Source organism: Lepisma saccharinum, chromosome 14 (genome assembly GCF_977018435.1).
Source record: "Lepisma saccharinum chromosome 14, izLepSacc3.1, whole genome shotgun sequence".
NCBI lineage: Eukaryota > Metazoa > Arthropoda > Insecta > Zygentoma > Lepismatidae > Lepisma > Lepisma saccharinum.
In genome coordinates this window covers 70,903,920-70,920,497 of record NC_139242.1, presented here as the reverse complement: position 1 = coordinate 70,920,497, position 16,578 = coordinate 70,903,920, and the positions used below count along the sequence as shown (strand labels likewise).

Genomic DNA, 16,578 nt, shown 5'->3' with positions numbered 1-16,578 from the left:
AAGAGAGATTGACATTCGGGTATCTTCAGAAAGGGCCACTCTTACACCCTGGAGTAGAAAGAAGAAACTAGTACAGTGAACTACATATTATGCTCACTTAGCTTTTTTTTTTTCCTCCAGCACATGTAATTCACTGCTTTCTTGTTTCAACTCCATTGAGATTGGTGGTATGAACAAGTTGATGATGAATCAGCTGCGGCAGCAATGGAGATGAGATTCACTCAACTTCTGTGACAAATTCTCCAGCTTCTCAATATAGAAGAAACGAATGAGAAAGGCTCGCAATTGGATGAAAACAAGTGCAACAATTGCAGGAAGGTGACATTGCAACTGAAAAAGGAAGGATAAAGACACAAAATGAGAGAAAAAGATTGCGAAAGTTTAAACATCGTCATATGTAATAATGAAGAATGTGCTGCTTTTATCATTTGCGGCAGTGGTTAGTTAGCAAAGCATGCTACAATGCCAGGGGTCATGGGTTCGAATCCCAGCCTGGGCATGGGTGTTCTTCATAAGTGTTCTTTCATCAATTTCTTCATATCATCACTCATACTCATCTTCATGATTACCCAAAAGTGTCAGAAAAGTGAAGTAAAATAAACAAAATAAATAAATTAATCAATCAACATCATTTATAGCAATAACTATGGGAATAAATTATTGATATTTTGTTACTGAAGTGGCCACTTAATTCATGACTTGTTGGACAAATATAGGTGTAGCAAATATCATCAGTATAATAATGACAAAGATTTTAACAACATGGCTTTGAATATATTAGGTGAATTTGAAAATCAGGGCTCTTGTTACTGTAGGATAGCCTGTACATGACCACCCCCCAAAAATGAAGGTCTACATAAAAATCATATATTTCAGACATACTTTCATTTGAGTCACAGTTAATTATTAAAAGGGTGTTGAAGGAACATGCCAATTTTAGACTGAAGCAGTTTTTTTGAGTGGGCATCACTATTATGGGGAAAAATATGCCTCCTTTGCCCCTCCCCCAGGAAAAAATTACCTTGCTTGCCCCTCCCTAGAAAAAATCCTGCAGATGTCCATGGATAGCCAGTGCAATGGGAGGCATTTAATCCACTTAATTACAGTCCTAGATGTTATACACACATATATGAAATCAGTACCTGGTTTAGCGTATGTTCCCATCAGATAGACTGAGATAAATTTTTTTTTTACTAATATTGCACTGTTTCAGTATATTAGTATATACCATTTCCCAGTTTCTGTAAATCTGCGTATCTATCTATTCAGAACAGAGGCATGATGTGCATGTAACCGGTGTTACCGCAGGTAACAGCAAAATGTAAAGAAATTAAAAAGTTTCTCCTCAATAAAATAACAACATTCTTAAATATGTTAACCGACAGCGTTGCAATTGAGTGTATATTGCAGAGGACATTTTTTCTGCAGCTGACAAAAGCAAAGAGGCAGGCCATTCCGCTACCCTCAAGTGGAAACAAGAGGAAAGGGTGCCAATGCAAGGGAACAGCGGGGAAAGACTTGGAGGCAAGTGTGCTAGGGGGTTATTCACATGCCTGTTTAGGGGCCCAGTTACCGCTGCGGCCTACCGGATCAGCAAGTGTTGTCACATTGGATTTCCAGAAAAGAGCTAAATTCTGCCTAAAACTGGGATACTATTTCTCTGAAGCAACAAGAGCTAGACTGCAAAGCCAAAGCTGAATTTAACTACAACTGAGGCCGTTTATGTAATAGACGAAAATATAAGTACTTGATGCAATTCATGATTTGGACAAACCTTGCTCCAAAAAACTAAGTTGGCAACAGTAGTACGTACATCTGGACTTCCCTTCCACGGCTGGAGGAGGGGAATTCTGTCGTCTGTTCAATGCAGAAGTGTCAAACTGACCCGAATGTGTGGTTGTTCTTCCCCTTTCCACCTCTTTGCAAAGAAACAGAGATGGTTGACAAGGCTCGACCATTATTGACTGGATTTTCGCAGTAACTCTCTCATGAGTGGTAGTTCTTTCTAGGAGTTATTGTGGCAAAATCATTGAGCAGATTGCAAAAAAAAAAAAAAAAAAAGAACGAAATTAACAAAAATCCAGATCAAAGGCTTGTTTTTTGGGGGGGGGGAGTGGGGTAGGATAGAGATGATAACATCTGATGGCCAGTAACACTTTTGAAAAAGTAACGCCATGCCACTGATTCAGAATCTCTAAATAGAAATAAATGCATTTGTCTATTTCAGTTAAGATACCACTCAGTCAGTAATAGGATTAAATGCATTCTTTCTATTAGCAACTTTTAACAACAGATATTGTATTGTAATCTGAGTTATTTTCTTCTAAAGTAGTTTAAATATGACAATTAGGACTCAAATTTTAATAAAAGTATGTATTTAACTTAGTTTAAATTCTCCCAACAATCCAAGTTATGCACAAGTGGCATGGCATAATGCATAATATATTTATTACCTGTATCAAATAGCTATCAGGGATAATATTGAAAATCAATGCTTTAAATAATATTAAATTTTTTAAAGTTATTTTTTGTAATAGATGCAAGTAAATAAATAATATAATGCAAATGTATTAATTATTAACCTGTTGTATTACAGTGTTGAAATTCCAACGGACAAGAGAGTAAGAAAATGGGGACTTTCCATGGAACATGTAGTAAGCGATCCTACAGGTGAGAAAAATTAATTTCTTTGCTAAACTTTATGGATTAAAAAAAAAATATGTGTGTTAAAGCATTGTACTCTTGCATTCCTGAATAAGCATACTTGTGCAGTACAGTCTTACAATTAGAAATTCTTTACTCATGGGCAAAGTTCAGCCTTCGACTGTTCTACCACTTATCCTGCAAAATTAAACGAGGTCTGTAAATTAGCCACTATCATTGCCAAATCTTACCATATCCCTGATGACAGGGTCAATGACTTCTGCACTGCACGACATCTTATGACCCACTACCACCCCTGCTGACACTGAGACTGCTAATTATTTTGGATAATGAAGACAAAACAATCTTTGTGTTTTGTTAATAAAAACGAGATGCTTTGTGCTGCATCTTGCACCTTAATTACAAATTATTTTATGAGTTACAAGGGGCACAAATAGGATTGAAAAATTCTAAAAATTTATAGGGGATAATCTCCCCCCTCTCCCATTCCTGTGTAACTGGTTCTATGAGGATTGTGACATGGAAAAACCAGGCTTGAATCCTTCCTGGGAGGGGTGTTCTATGTATATGGCTCTTCATCACTTTCATCTAATCATCTATCATCATCATCATTGTGATTAGACGAAAGTGGCAGAAAATTAATGCTAATAATAAAAATACAAATACAATACCTCCTGGAGAAGCTGTTGGTTACTAGCAGTGGCATGCCCAGGGAAAAGGGTTGGTGAGGGTATTAGCCGCACCCCCAGTATTACTAAAAATAGAAAATCAGTCTCAGAAAATTATGTCAAAATGAGGACAGACTACTAACGTAAAACAATACATAACATCCCCCTCTCCTTTTGAAAATCCTCGGCCTGTATTCTTTTCTTCTTCTTTTTTTCTTGTTGTTCTGGAAGGATTTGTCTGTCTGCATTCTCTCTATGCATCCTAAGATGTTATGTACAAGTTTAAGCAAAGAATGCAGGCTTTACCAGGACTTGAACCTGAAGGTCTAGCATACCATGCCATTGGTCTATAGTGGAACCACGAGCAAAACAACCTCCGCAGACCCGCAACTCCTGTGTACCGTACTCCCGCGAGTAGGGGTGGGGGAGATTGGACCATGCTTCCTTATGGCCTGAGGTGGAGGGAAGAAAGGAAAGCTGCACGGGGACTTTTTGTCCCAAGGTTTTTTTCCTTGTGGTTGATCTATACCAACTGAGCTGCCAAGTCAGCCAATGTTTTGCTTGCTTTATTCCTTCCACTGTATTTTCCTGTGTTGAATTGTCTCTCAGTGCTACTGCAAAAGGGTAAGTTGCTTGATTGATTGAGTTGGTGTTTTAAGTCCTCTTTATGAATGGAATGGCTAATCGGGACTGGATCTACAGTTTAAAGTGAAATCCGAACCACTATGTGCCTCCACCAGGTATCGAACCTGGGACCCCTTGATTACAAGGCGATGACACAACCACTGCACCATCAGGCCCAGTGTAAGTTTCCTCTGAAACATTGATGACTTCAATGGTGCCTAGTATCTCGCATCACAACACATGGGAGATGTACTACATAGAAATGTAAGTGGGAAATGCAGACTCGATCCTGCATATACAGGGTGTATCATAAGTAATGGTCATAAATGAAACCAGAGATACATCATGTCAAACCCAGATGAAAGTTTCTCTTCCATTTTTCCGAGAGATGCTCATTGTTGGAGCTAGACACCACCGAAAGTGTGGGAAAGTACAGTTCACACCTCTGTAGGACGAGTACTATGGCAGTTAGAAAGGCGGTTCCAAAGGAATCTTATGTGCTCTACCAGAAACGCACCATGGGAGATCTGTGGGACCTATGTGGAAGAGACTCCCCTGGAGTATGCCTGGTTAGTTGCTACCAGGAGTGCCCACAGGGGGATTCATTACGCACCTGCATCATGGGAATTTTTTGGGGGGACAAAATGTTATAGTTTAGCTGCCACTTCTACATAACTTCACACAAAAATGGGGGATCGTTTCGTTTGATTAACTTGTTATTAATTTTTAGTTATGCTTATTATGTACAGTTTCTCTACCTACCTGTGGCTGGTCGCTGCGATGGGGTTGAAATGAAGAACCACCTCTTATGCCTTTAGAATCGGTTTGGAAGAGGGGGACGTGCTGTTCGCATAGTCAAGCAGACAAAATGTTGAAAATAAGGTTCAGTTCAGGTACACACGACATGATGGGTTCTGAATAAGTTATGGATCTACAGAAATGGGTTAAGAATGGATTTCTTGAACCATACTGTGTTCATGATAGGGAAAAGAGAGACGCGGTAGTATATAAATACGGAGAAACTAGTACTCACTTTTATCCGCGAAGCTGTTTTTTCTTCTTTTTCGATTAATTTCAGTGGCCACTGCCACCATCCTCGTTGGAACTTGCTGCGCTGTTGCTTGGCGTGCGTCTTTTGTTCGTAGTTCTCTGGCTGCCGTTAGGTGCGCTGTGCATCTTGGTGCGTCGTCTGCTATTTCCGGGCGATAACTGCTGCAGTAGTGGAATCCAAGTATGGTGCGCTTGCCCGCTATCGATGTTTAGTTCGTGCGGGAAGTGCATTATGGCGTGCGTTTCCTTGATTTTGGTGTCTATGAGCGTGTGGGCAGTGTGTTTGACTCGAACCTTTTGAATTTTATGGCTATTGTATTTGATATGTCTAGCAAGACCAGTAGTGGGTTGGGCTTTTTTCGCATCTGCTAGGTGCTGTTGGATTCTTTCATTGACAGATCTGATGGACCTGCCGATGTAATGAGCCTTGCAATCACACTCTGCATCATATACACCTGGGTTGTCAAGGGGGGAGAGGAAGTACCGTTTGTGCTTGTTCAGTTTATCAGTTATTTTGGAGTTGGGTTTGTGCGCTACTTTGATGCCAAATGGGAGAAGGGCTTTGGCTATGCGGTTGGAAGTGGTGGGATGGTAGGGGAAGGCAAACCATTTATATTGGTCGCTGGGGGTTGGTTGTGTTGTTGTCCAGTTTTCGACCTTTCCAAATTTGCAGGTATTATATAAAATAAGTTGACAAATTGCTCTGCAGAACGCACAATGAGTTTAATTAGTGTCATTAAAAACTGACTACATTCGTGTGTGGCTGATGAATGGTGAATGTCTACCTTAATTCCATCCTGTGACTCCGATATTTTAAAGGTGGAGCCAATTGAGAAGATTATCAGTAAGCTTGCTGCAACAACGTGAGAAATTATTATTATTTGTGTAAAATGTTATTTCAATCAATGTCAAGTAATATACAATGTACATGTAATTGTCTACATTATAAACAATACCTAAAGTAAACACATTTTGCTTAAATATGTCTGTTACACTGTTCCGCAAATTTTGTCTGAAAAAAATAATTTGAGCAAATAATTCGGCATAAAGGGGGGATGTTCTACCCATTTTGGGGGGGGGGGGGTAGTGTGTCACAGGCCTTGGGGGGATGGGCACCCCTGGTTGCTACACCATTATACTCAACTCAAGAATTTCTTGAAATTAAAAATATTGTATTTTAGTGCAACTTAAACATAAAAGGGGTTATTATTTTATAATATATTTCACATGTATTTTGTCCTTGACGTTGTCTATTGCTGTACAAGCTTAATGACAATAAAGTATTATTATTATTATTATTATACTACACATACCTTATAAGGAATAAGGTAAAACATAACTGGAGTAAGAAATAAATTAAGTGGATGTTCCTAGCCGGCATCTGATCTGGAAACCACACCAATAGGCATTGCAGTCACATGAGGCCAGGGGCGCCGACTTGTCAAAATTATTGGGGGGGCTCTGATCACTGAAATAAATGAATGAATGACTTACTCCCTTCCTTTTTTAAAAATAAAAATTACGTCTTCGTATAGCAGTTTTTAAGCATCTTTTATATTCCTCATGCAAATTAAATGTAACATGAAAAACTTTTAGAAAATGTTTCAAAGTCTTTTAATGTCTTTTTTTATGCTCATTTGTTTTTTTTAGATAACAATTAACATTTTTATTTAAAAGTAAAAAAAAAAAGTAGTAAAAGAAAAGTAAAGTGCTCCCCTGTGCTTAGCACCATGCCATGAAGGCGTATAGGGGGTGTGGGGGTATTATTTAATAGTAGGCTATGTATTTACATTAAGAGGCCAACCTAACAGTTTGATGCCGGCCTCAATAGCCGAGCATGTTGGGTGGTCGACTCAACTCACTTTTATCCGGAGATCTCGGGTTCGAGTCCCAGCGAGGGCATGGGTGTGTTTTAATGTCCACAACAGACTTGTATAGAAAGGACATGTGACAGGTGCAAATAACCTTAGTGTTGACGTACCCATAAAAATAACGAATATTTACAATATTTAACAGTTTTATTTAATTATTTACATAAATGCTAACACAAATCGCAGGAAAATAGTTTTACTTTTTTGTTCTTGCTACAATATTTTACTTCTTAAATTTAATTTTGCAATTAAAGCATGCCGTGCTTTAGCAATAATGCATTTGATCATAGTCTTGCCCACTTTTGCAATACAGACCTTTCATAAGCTTTCCTTGCGTACTTTACTGCAAGCCAGTGTTAAATAAACTTTATTTTCCCCTTATTCCTTGGACTAGAGGAAGAGATTTCGAGGAAAACTAAATATCGTACATATCAGTATTGCCTGAAAGTCATGTTTACGACCTCAAATTGTTCAGAATTCACTAAACAACATATTGGTATAATTGTCATATCAACTAGTTATTTAGAAACTCTTTTCAGTAAAAATGTTAACAATACTCATAATTATATACTTAGTATATAGTAATAAGTCATGTATTTTGCTGTCTCCAGTCATAGACCCACCAAAGTTCATGGTTTAGCGGTCTCAGCCCCCAAAGTTGATGGACTAGAACATTTCAAATGTATATTTAAAGTTAAGTTCATGTGGCACAATGCAGAGTAAACTTTACAAGAGAAGCAAAATAATACATTAGATCCTCTTAACCAAAATTATTTGAGGGGCTCTGCCCCAACATCATTAACATTGGGGGGCTCAAACCCCCCCCCCCCCCCCCCAAAGCCCCATGGAGTTGGCGCCTATGCATGAGGCTGCTGGGCTCCTATCAACCATCGCCACCAACAGTGGTGCAGCAGTTGATCTTCTAAACCAGGATGGCTCAGTTTTTCTTTAAAAATGCATTATTTCCTTACTCCAGTATATTAACTTTACATTGATGTATGATACATATCACAATTTTGTTTCGGAACTGCTGTCACACTTTTTAAAGTTTCCCCTTGCAATGGAAAATCCAATGCTATTGCATAGGAAAACACCATGGCAAGTTTGTTTGGATTCAATCTTTCTCAGTTGTCTGCTTGTTATGTCACCACTAATATGGTCCATTCTCCTTTCCCCTGGTGATTGACACATGAAGTAACAAGAAAAGTATAAAGAAAGAAACTTTTGTGCTCAACAATATTCTGAAACCAGGAGCGTATGTATATTCCAAGCTATCTAGGCTATTTGCAAAGTCTGAAGCTTAGAAAGTAAAATATTGAAGATAATGGTGATTCTGAAGTTGGTAAAATGAGTTCTTAGGAGTTGGCAACCTAAATTCTTAGGATTGATTGATTGATTTAGTTTATTTTACTTCACGTTTTGTGCCTCTTGGTTAATTTGTGAAGATGGGGATGAGTGATGAAATGATAAAATTCATGAATGGACATTCACAAACAATCAAGCCTGAGTGGGATTCAATCCCGGGACCCTTGGCGTTGCAGCATGATGTGCTAACCACTCTGCCACAGGGCTGAATTCTTAGGAGTTGGCAACGTGAATTCTTAGGAGTTGGCAACGTGAATTCTTAGGAGTTGGCAACTTGAAGTCTAAGGAGTTGGCAACTTGAATTCTTAGGAGTTGGCAACTTGAATTCTTAGGAGTTGGCAACTTGAATTCTTAGGAGTTGGCAACGTGAATTCTTAGGAGTTGGCAACGTGAATTCTTAGGAGTTGGCAACGTGAATTCTTAGGAGTTGGCAACCTCATTTTTTAGAAGTTGGCAACCTCAATTCTTAGAAGCTTGCAACCTGACTACCGTTGGAATGGCCCTCAGAAATGTATATAGGTCTCAAAATTATCTAACTGAAAAAGTTAAACTGAAGCTCGTTGAGCTCTTATTGTGGTCACTCTTTGATTACTGTGATGTAGTTTATGGTCCTGGGGTCTGAGTCAGAGATAAAAGGAAAATTCAGGTGATGCAAAATTCTTGTACACGATTTGCATTGAGCATAAGAAAATATGAACATATCCTGCCTCATTTGAACACAAAGAAAATATTAACAATGGACAGAAGAAGGCATCTGCACTATATCACCTTCATAAACAAAATTTTGAAAGTAAGTAAACTAGATTATTTTTTTAGAAAACTTAAAATAGGCACTCAAATACACTCACACTTCACGCGAGGGCATAACAAATTTTTTACATGTCATTACAGTACTGCCTCCTTCAAATCATCATTCTCGGTAAATGCAGTTTCAACCTAGAATAAATTGCCCATAACAATAACTAACCAATTAACACTGCATGCTCTTAAATCCAGACCAAAGGACTATCTACTATGTAAACAGTTTTAGTCTAGAAGCACACACTAATAAAAATACATCCCACAATGTAATAATGTCAATATAAGAATTTGATATTACTTCACGTCAAATATTTCTATTCTTGCACCATCAAACATTAACAAATATGCATTTACGTGTACATGTGTGTGTTCATATATATATATACTTAAAATTGTATTTAGAATTTAGTTTTATGTGTATACATATACTCATTAATTGTATCTTTACAGTTCTTATTTGATTTCAAATTGTCCATACATTTTTCTTTCATCTTTCTTACTTATTTACTATTATTATTATTATTTTTTGTTTTCTTTTCTTTTTCTTTTTCTTTTTTTTTTATTGGATATACATACCGTTTGTAACTATTCTGTATTCTGACAAGGGTTAGGTGGAGAACAGCGTATGCTGAACCTTGCCCGCTCAATAAAGATATATTATTATTATTATTATTATTATTATTATTATTATTATTATTATAATGTGGCTTCCTCGAAGACGTCAAGAATGAGTCTATTAGTCTTCTCCCTTCCTCCATAGTCTATGACCAAGTTTCATAGTGAGTTAGTCCAGGTTTTAGTCTCAGCATACACTATTGTCTGAAACATACATACAAAAGAGCTGCAATGAAATTTGAGTCTGATATAAAGAAACATATAAAATATAAACCAAACTTCATCCTTCACGAGTGTACTATCAATGACTGAAATGACTCTTCCACAGTGCCACAGTTGGACAGACATTAAGAAGAGGAATGACACACACACATACATCAGAGAAACATAGCAGATGATATCAAATGACCGCAAACATATTATGTCCAGCTGTTCAGCAAACTATCCCATACAATATTCAACATACTCAATGTTGTCATGCTGTAGGATAACAAAGTCACTCGGATAACTTCCCTGTGATTTTGTGTTTCTCCACCTGAAATACATACTTCTAAAATTTAAATTATCTTTTACTCAAAATGTAGGACTTTTACTTCCTCATATTAATTAAAGTATAGCACATGTCCAGGTAGAAGAACGATGGTATGATTCAACAACCACTGACACCTATAAAAATGCACACAACTACTGAAAGATCAGCCATATTTAGGAAAAAATTACATGTTTTAGAATACTTCATTCATTTTAGAGACATCTACCCTTTCCTGTCTATACGTTTTTTGGACAAACATGTGAAAAATTTCCTGCCTTTGTTCTGTATCTCAGAGATGGTTCAAATTAATCACTACTTTCCCCTTCTTCCAGGTTTGCAAGAGTTCACTAACTACTTGCGAAAGGAGTACAGTCATGAAAATATCAGGTTCTGGACGGCAGTGAATGACCTCAGGCACAGTGCTCAATCTCAAATCATAAGAAAAGTGCAACACATATTTGAGTAAGTAGAAGCAGATTCGCTGCAAAATGTATATATTGTTGTCTTGAAACTAAATATTGAATGGGTTTACTATTTGCTTTGGCATTGCTGATTTCTCAGGGTTGACCTTTTTCGTTAATTTTGACAATAATAATTAAGTGTGATTGGATAAAAATAGATACAGGAATGGGCCCAAACTCTAGCTGAGACTTGAACCCAGAGCACTCAACAATTCTGTCCATTTAAATTGTTTATTATTTTAGTTGATACGTTTGAGTATCAAGTAGTTCTGGGTGTTCATAATAAAGATAAAGTACTACGTAATAGATTTCAGATTTTATTTATTGTGGAGATGTTTCAATCTTCCCATGATTCCTGTGCTAGCAGAAGTTTCACATAGATAGTTTTCTTCCGGTTAGGATGAACTAAAGAAAGTTACCCCTGTGCTTAACATTGCATTACTATTATTGTATTGATTTAGGGTACTGAAATACTATATAACAATTTAAGTAATATGTATTTATTAGGACAGCATGAAATAAATATGATGTGGATGGTGGTCATTATGCCCCATCTTAAATTGTTTTTTATTTGAAAAACATCTTGCAATTTATTCAAGAAATACTAATAATGGAAACAGAAAAAGTATTTTAAATGTGAGAAATGATGTTTCTCATTATCACAGTTTATTTTATCATCACTTATAGTGTAAAAATATATCAATATTCAGGTAAGGTAATAATGTATAATTATGATAAGAATTTGTTTCATTGGAAATGATTTTTCACATTCGTATATATCACCATTCACATCATATTCATTTCCAGATAGCATCTCATCCCGTGCACATCATCATAACATGCATCCTTATTGGGCAACTGTTAACAAAATAATGCTTTTTTTTTGCAGAGAGTTTTTGGCCCCAGGTGCTCCATGTGAGATCAACATTGATGGGAAAACGATGGAACGTGTTCATCAAGAAATGAGGAATCCCTCTAGGTTTACATTTGACTCTGCGTCGGAACATGTTTACACCCTGCTGCTGAAAAAGGACTGCTACCCTCGTTTCGTACGTTCTGAGCACTACAAAAATCTCTTGGCAACAGCAATACAACCATCACAGCGAAGGAGGTGGGTGTAATTAAATTCTGTTCTCTTTTTTTGTTTGTTTGGTGAGTTTAGGAGAATTAACGTAGCTAGGCAGCCATTTGTTATAAATTTTGTAGTGTTGTCTCATGTTTTCATGTTATGCAGGGAAATTTAACTGAAACCCCATATAGATGTATCTATGCCCCAATATAAGAACCTTATTTCTCACAATTGCTGTAACACTGGAAAAGCATCAATCATCACCTGAAATTGCTTGTAGGGATAATACATTCTAAATATATTTTTGTGCATATCAAGTTGCAGAATAATGTAAACATTTCACCTTATTTGACATATTCCATGAAGAACACTGCAAAGATCGTTAATGTTATGGGGCTGATTTGATATTCTTTTGGTGGGCATTTTGGTCTATATTTATTTTTTAGTTCTACTTAAATTTTGTCTTAGATTAGTAATTTGTACATTATATTCAAACATGTACTTCATTTCCAGGTTTTTCAACTTTGGTGGACAGATAAAGAAGAAGATCTCCACGGCCAGTGCTCCAAACAGCTTGTTTCAGGTGAATCCACAAACTATGAGGAGACGTGGAAGTGACAAGAGTCTCACTGGATCAGCGCATGATCTGATGGGAGTCATTGTGCGAGACACACGTGTGGCTCACTCCCACAGCCAATCCAACTTAACGGAGCTGGAATGCGACATTCCATACAGGTGGGATTTAAACCAAGAAACTTTTCATGTATGTCTTGTGTGTTGTGATTTTTGTTGTATGAATGCTACTTACAATATTATGTAGCACTTGGTGATGCCATCACGAAAATTGGTCACACCATAAACCTGAATAATGTTATTAAATCTAATGTCAGGCTCATTTATAACTTACGGGTACCCACAAGCAGCAAGAAGGGTATCAGCAACTTAGTATGAAAATCTGAGAATCCTCAGTGTTCAAAATTTAATTTCTTTTCTTGCAATTGTGCTGTATCCAAAGTTTATAGTTGAATTGCTTGTTACAACTTGTGGGCCCACCCTGTATACCACATTCTCCTCTTCACACAGACAAGTTCACCACCAAAGGATCCAAGTTCATCACTTGGAGAAGTTTCTCACTGTGTTTCCCTTGAACAATTTTTTATCTAATCAACATTCATCCTCATAAGAAGTAGGAAAGTCAAATAAAATAAGAAAAATCATTAAAAATAATACTCCCTTACCTAGAGAAGGTGTTATTTTAACAAAATAAATATAAATAATTTGAATCATAGAATTTTTAAGCTGATAGAATTTCCTTTCAGAATCCTGTTACCCTTTAGCAACTGTCACTGATTAACTGGCAGTGATATGTGATTCAGTCATACATCCATGGATAAAAAAGTTAAGAATCTTGTGCTTTGATTATGACATTGGCTGAATCATTATATTTTAGGTAGGAGAAATTAACTTGAATCCAAGAAAAAATTTGCCCACAACTTACATTCATCTGTGTTTGTACCCGATAAATATATGTCCATAAATACACACGTGCACAGACAAAAATATAAAATATTTACCTACAATTAGGACCCTTTTTTTATATAAAAATGTAGCATATTAATGTAATTATTTGAATTTGTGGACCTTACTTTCCGAGACAATTACTTGCACATGGCATGGAATAAAGAGGCATTCTTAACCATTTGCAGCAAATTGCTGATATAACTATACATAATGAATATGGAAATAATCCATTTCATGAAGCAGCAAAAAGCAAGATTCTGCAACCTACTTGAACCATTTCTTCTACTTCTTGCTGTAATATTCCTTGTTGTGCTATAAAAGTAAATTCATAAAGATTCACTTTGATAATTGGAACATGAAAAGATATTCACTGGCTATGAAAATTCAGAAATTCTGTCATAAGAGAGATCATCTGAGTAAAAGATGGTAGAATCTCATGATCGAAATAGTGATTTTTTTTATACAACAATTAACTGTACTGGTTATCCAGTTATACTTACAATTTCATTATCACCTTCATTTCTTATGACTAATCTCTATTTTTATTCTCAGTGATGTAAATTATATTTCATTGTCATTATATTTTTTACTTTGTCTGTCCACTTCTGTTGCTGCTGCTGTTTTACAAATACTGAGAATAGACTAGCAAAATTTCTGATAGAACTTTTATTTTTCTAATTACAAAAGTATGTAAATATTGCATACATTGAGAAAGGACAATATTGTAGTTACATGCACTTGGCTGGTTCAGTAAAGTCATACCTTCAGTTTTGCCAAGGATGCATGAAGTTTATATAAATATAAAATTTATCCATAATATAGAGGACATGGGAGGGGAGAGCTGGTACCTAAATCCAGATGTTTTATCTAGGAGGAGTAATTGGGTGGGATTATGTGGATAAATCATTGACATAGGGATGTGACGAAGCTGAAAATTTACCGATGCCGATGTACTCACCGATAATTTTTGGAACCGATACCGATGCCGATATTTAACCGATTCCGATACATAAGATTCTTAAACAGAAATGGGATGTTATTTTCAGCATGACAAAAATAAATTTGCTATGTACATTTCTATTGTATATCATATGTACGTATATACATATATATTCTCAAGAGATGCGAATGTACATTTGCATCTACAAAATGTTATGTGAACCTTTAAAAAGAACATGGATTCTCAAGAGATTAAACATTAGTACACAAGCAGTTCTCTGAAATGCAAAATGAATTCCTGTTCTGCCAGATTCAACTTCAGAAACACGAGATTTGGAAGCACTTCAGGAAGTAACATACTTCTTCTCTTATCGCAAATCTGTTCAGCAACACCGAACAATCAATCACTGAATACTGATGCAGCAGGTATGCCCAAATATTTTCTCAGGACTTGCTTCAGGTTTGAATATTTATTTTTGAATTTCCAATACAACAGCAGATCCTGGTTCAGCAATGTACTGTTTTATTTCTGATTTATAGTTAGGTTGATCCTCTGAATGAGTTTGCAATAATTTTATTACAAAAACTCTACAATAATGTCGAATCATAACCAAATTTTCAATAAATCTTACAAAACTAGAATATAAAACTTATTAGAAGGTAAAAACTCTAGTATAATCTGTACCGGTTTAAATATCGGATTTTTGCCGATTCCGATACCGATGCCGATGTGTCAATTTCGGCCGATTTTCATACATCTGTAATTGGCTTCGGCACATCCCTACATTGACATAATATCCTTTCATGCAGCAGCACATATTATTGTTCATAAAACACCAGCCCTAAAACAAAATAAATAAAACTAAATAGGCTAATTGCAATTGGACCAATAGTGGAATCCCAATCACTGGAATGTGCACCCACTGGGGATTGATCCTGGAATCACTCGCATCAAAGGTGAGAGGACTAAGCAGGATCTTTCCAAAATCATTTAATCAAAATTCAAAGTTGATGTATCTATATATATTTCAGTTTGCTAGAACTTGCTGTGTGTTTTGGTTGAGGTTGAGTTTTTAGACAGAATGTGTACTTGTGCCATAACATTATTTTGATTCATGTTCAGACATGACCTAAACTTCCCTAGCAGGTTTTATGTATATGTATAATTGCCATATAATTCATGAAAACATGACGAAAATATTTATTGTGTTCGTGTTTTTTTTATTATTTTTTAAATTTATCATATTTTGTATGTAACTCTTATCTAAAGCTACACGATAGTGGTACATGCATATAATTTGGTTAAAATATGCATTCGTAGAAAAACTAACAAAACTATAGGAGAAGAGAATAGGTGTGCTTCTGTAAATGCTGCCCAGTTAAAGAATGCACACAATAACAACACATTACCTGTCACCAAAGACCTGATAAATATATGTCCATAAATACACACACACAAGGATCACATGCATTCACACATATCCACTCCTTGTGACTGATTAGGTCAGTATGAAATTGTCAAAAGAAAATCAAACCTTGAGTGTTTTTTTTTTTTATTGTGACCTCTGTTTTTATTAAATTCTCTCTTCAATAAAAGGTTTAAAGATATTCTTTCTCATCAAATGATCTTAATATATCTTATTATATCATGTGATACTAATTCTTTAGCTTTTAAACAAGATATTTTCATTGATTGCTAGCTAGTTTACACGTCAAAATGAATTGTGTAAATATATTTTGTTGCTATAATTGTAGAACCTCTTAAATTTTCTTATCTTTTTTACTCATCTTTTATATTGTTTGTTTAAATTTGTACCAGTACCAAATTGAAGCTGTCACAATTGATCCCCAACCTAGCAAAATAAAGAATGTCCCAGTAGTTCTAAAATATTTATTGAAAATCCATTGGTGTTAGTGAGTAGAAATGAATAATTACAAGACAATTAATTTGCAGGGGAGATATGCCACGACAGTCGAAGTCTTCATCCGCTCGTTGGGGTAGCCTGTAAGTTAGGTGCCCTTTGTAGGTGTTGTGGAGCTGTACTCGTGATATGTACTGAGTGTTGTAGCCTTCGTGGAGGCTAGCTGTTGTTATGAATTATACTGTTGCCACATTTAAGAAAATCAAATAAAACGAAACAGGATTTGGCAGAAATAGTGGTTTGCGAATAATCAATTGTTTTGCCTGAATTTCTTTTTTGAGGAAAAATTTATAGACCACATGGATGACCTTGAGTATTCTTGTGTTTTGTGATGCTGCATGCTCAAGTTTCTGCCAGATCTCTTTTTTGGTAATTAAGTTTTTCCGTTTGTCTGATGTAATCACTAATCTTTACTTTAATGATTCTTTGTCAGTTACACAAGCTACTCAACATTTCTCTCTCTCCAGGTTATTATC

General features: G+C 36.0%; 1 protein-coding gene across 5 annotated transcripts in view; it reads left to right on the top strand.

The window, feature by feature from the left end:
• Positions 1–16,578, top strand: part of LOC145999010 (regulator of G-protein signaling 9) — a 304,822-nt gene that overhangs the window by 247,520 nt on the left and 40,724 nt on the right. For all 5 annotated transcript variants that reach the window (XM_083135882.1, XM_083135883.1, XM_083135888.1 and 2 more), the window contains exons 10-13: positions 2,597–2,670; positions 10,523–10,652; positions 11,541–11,762; positions 12,234–12,455. In XM_083135882.1, the coding sequence (XP_082992008.1) occupies positions 2,597–2,670; positions 10,523–10,652; positions 11,541–11,762; positions 12,234–12,455 (648 nt within the window). The remainder of the gene's footprint in view (positions 1–2,596; positions 2,671–10,522; positions 10,653–11,540; positions 11,763–12,233; positions 12,456–16,578) is intronic.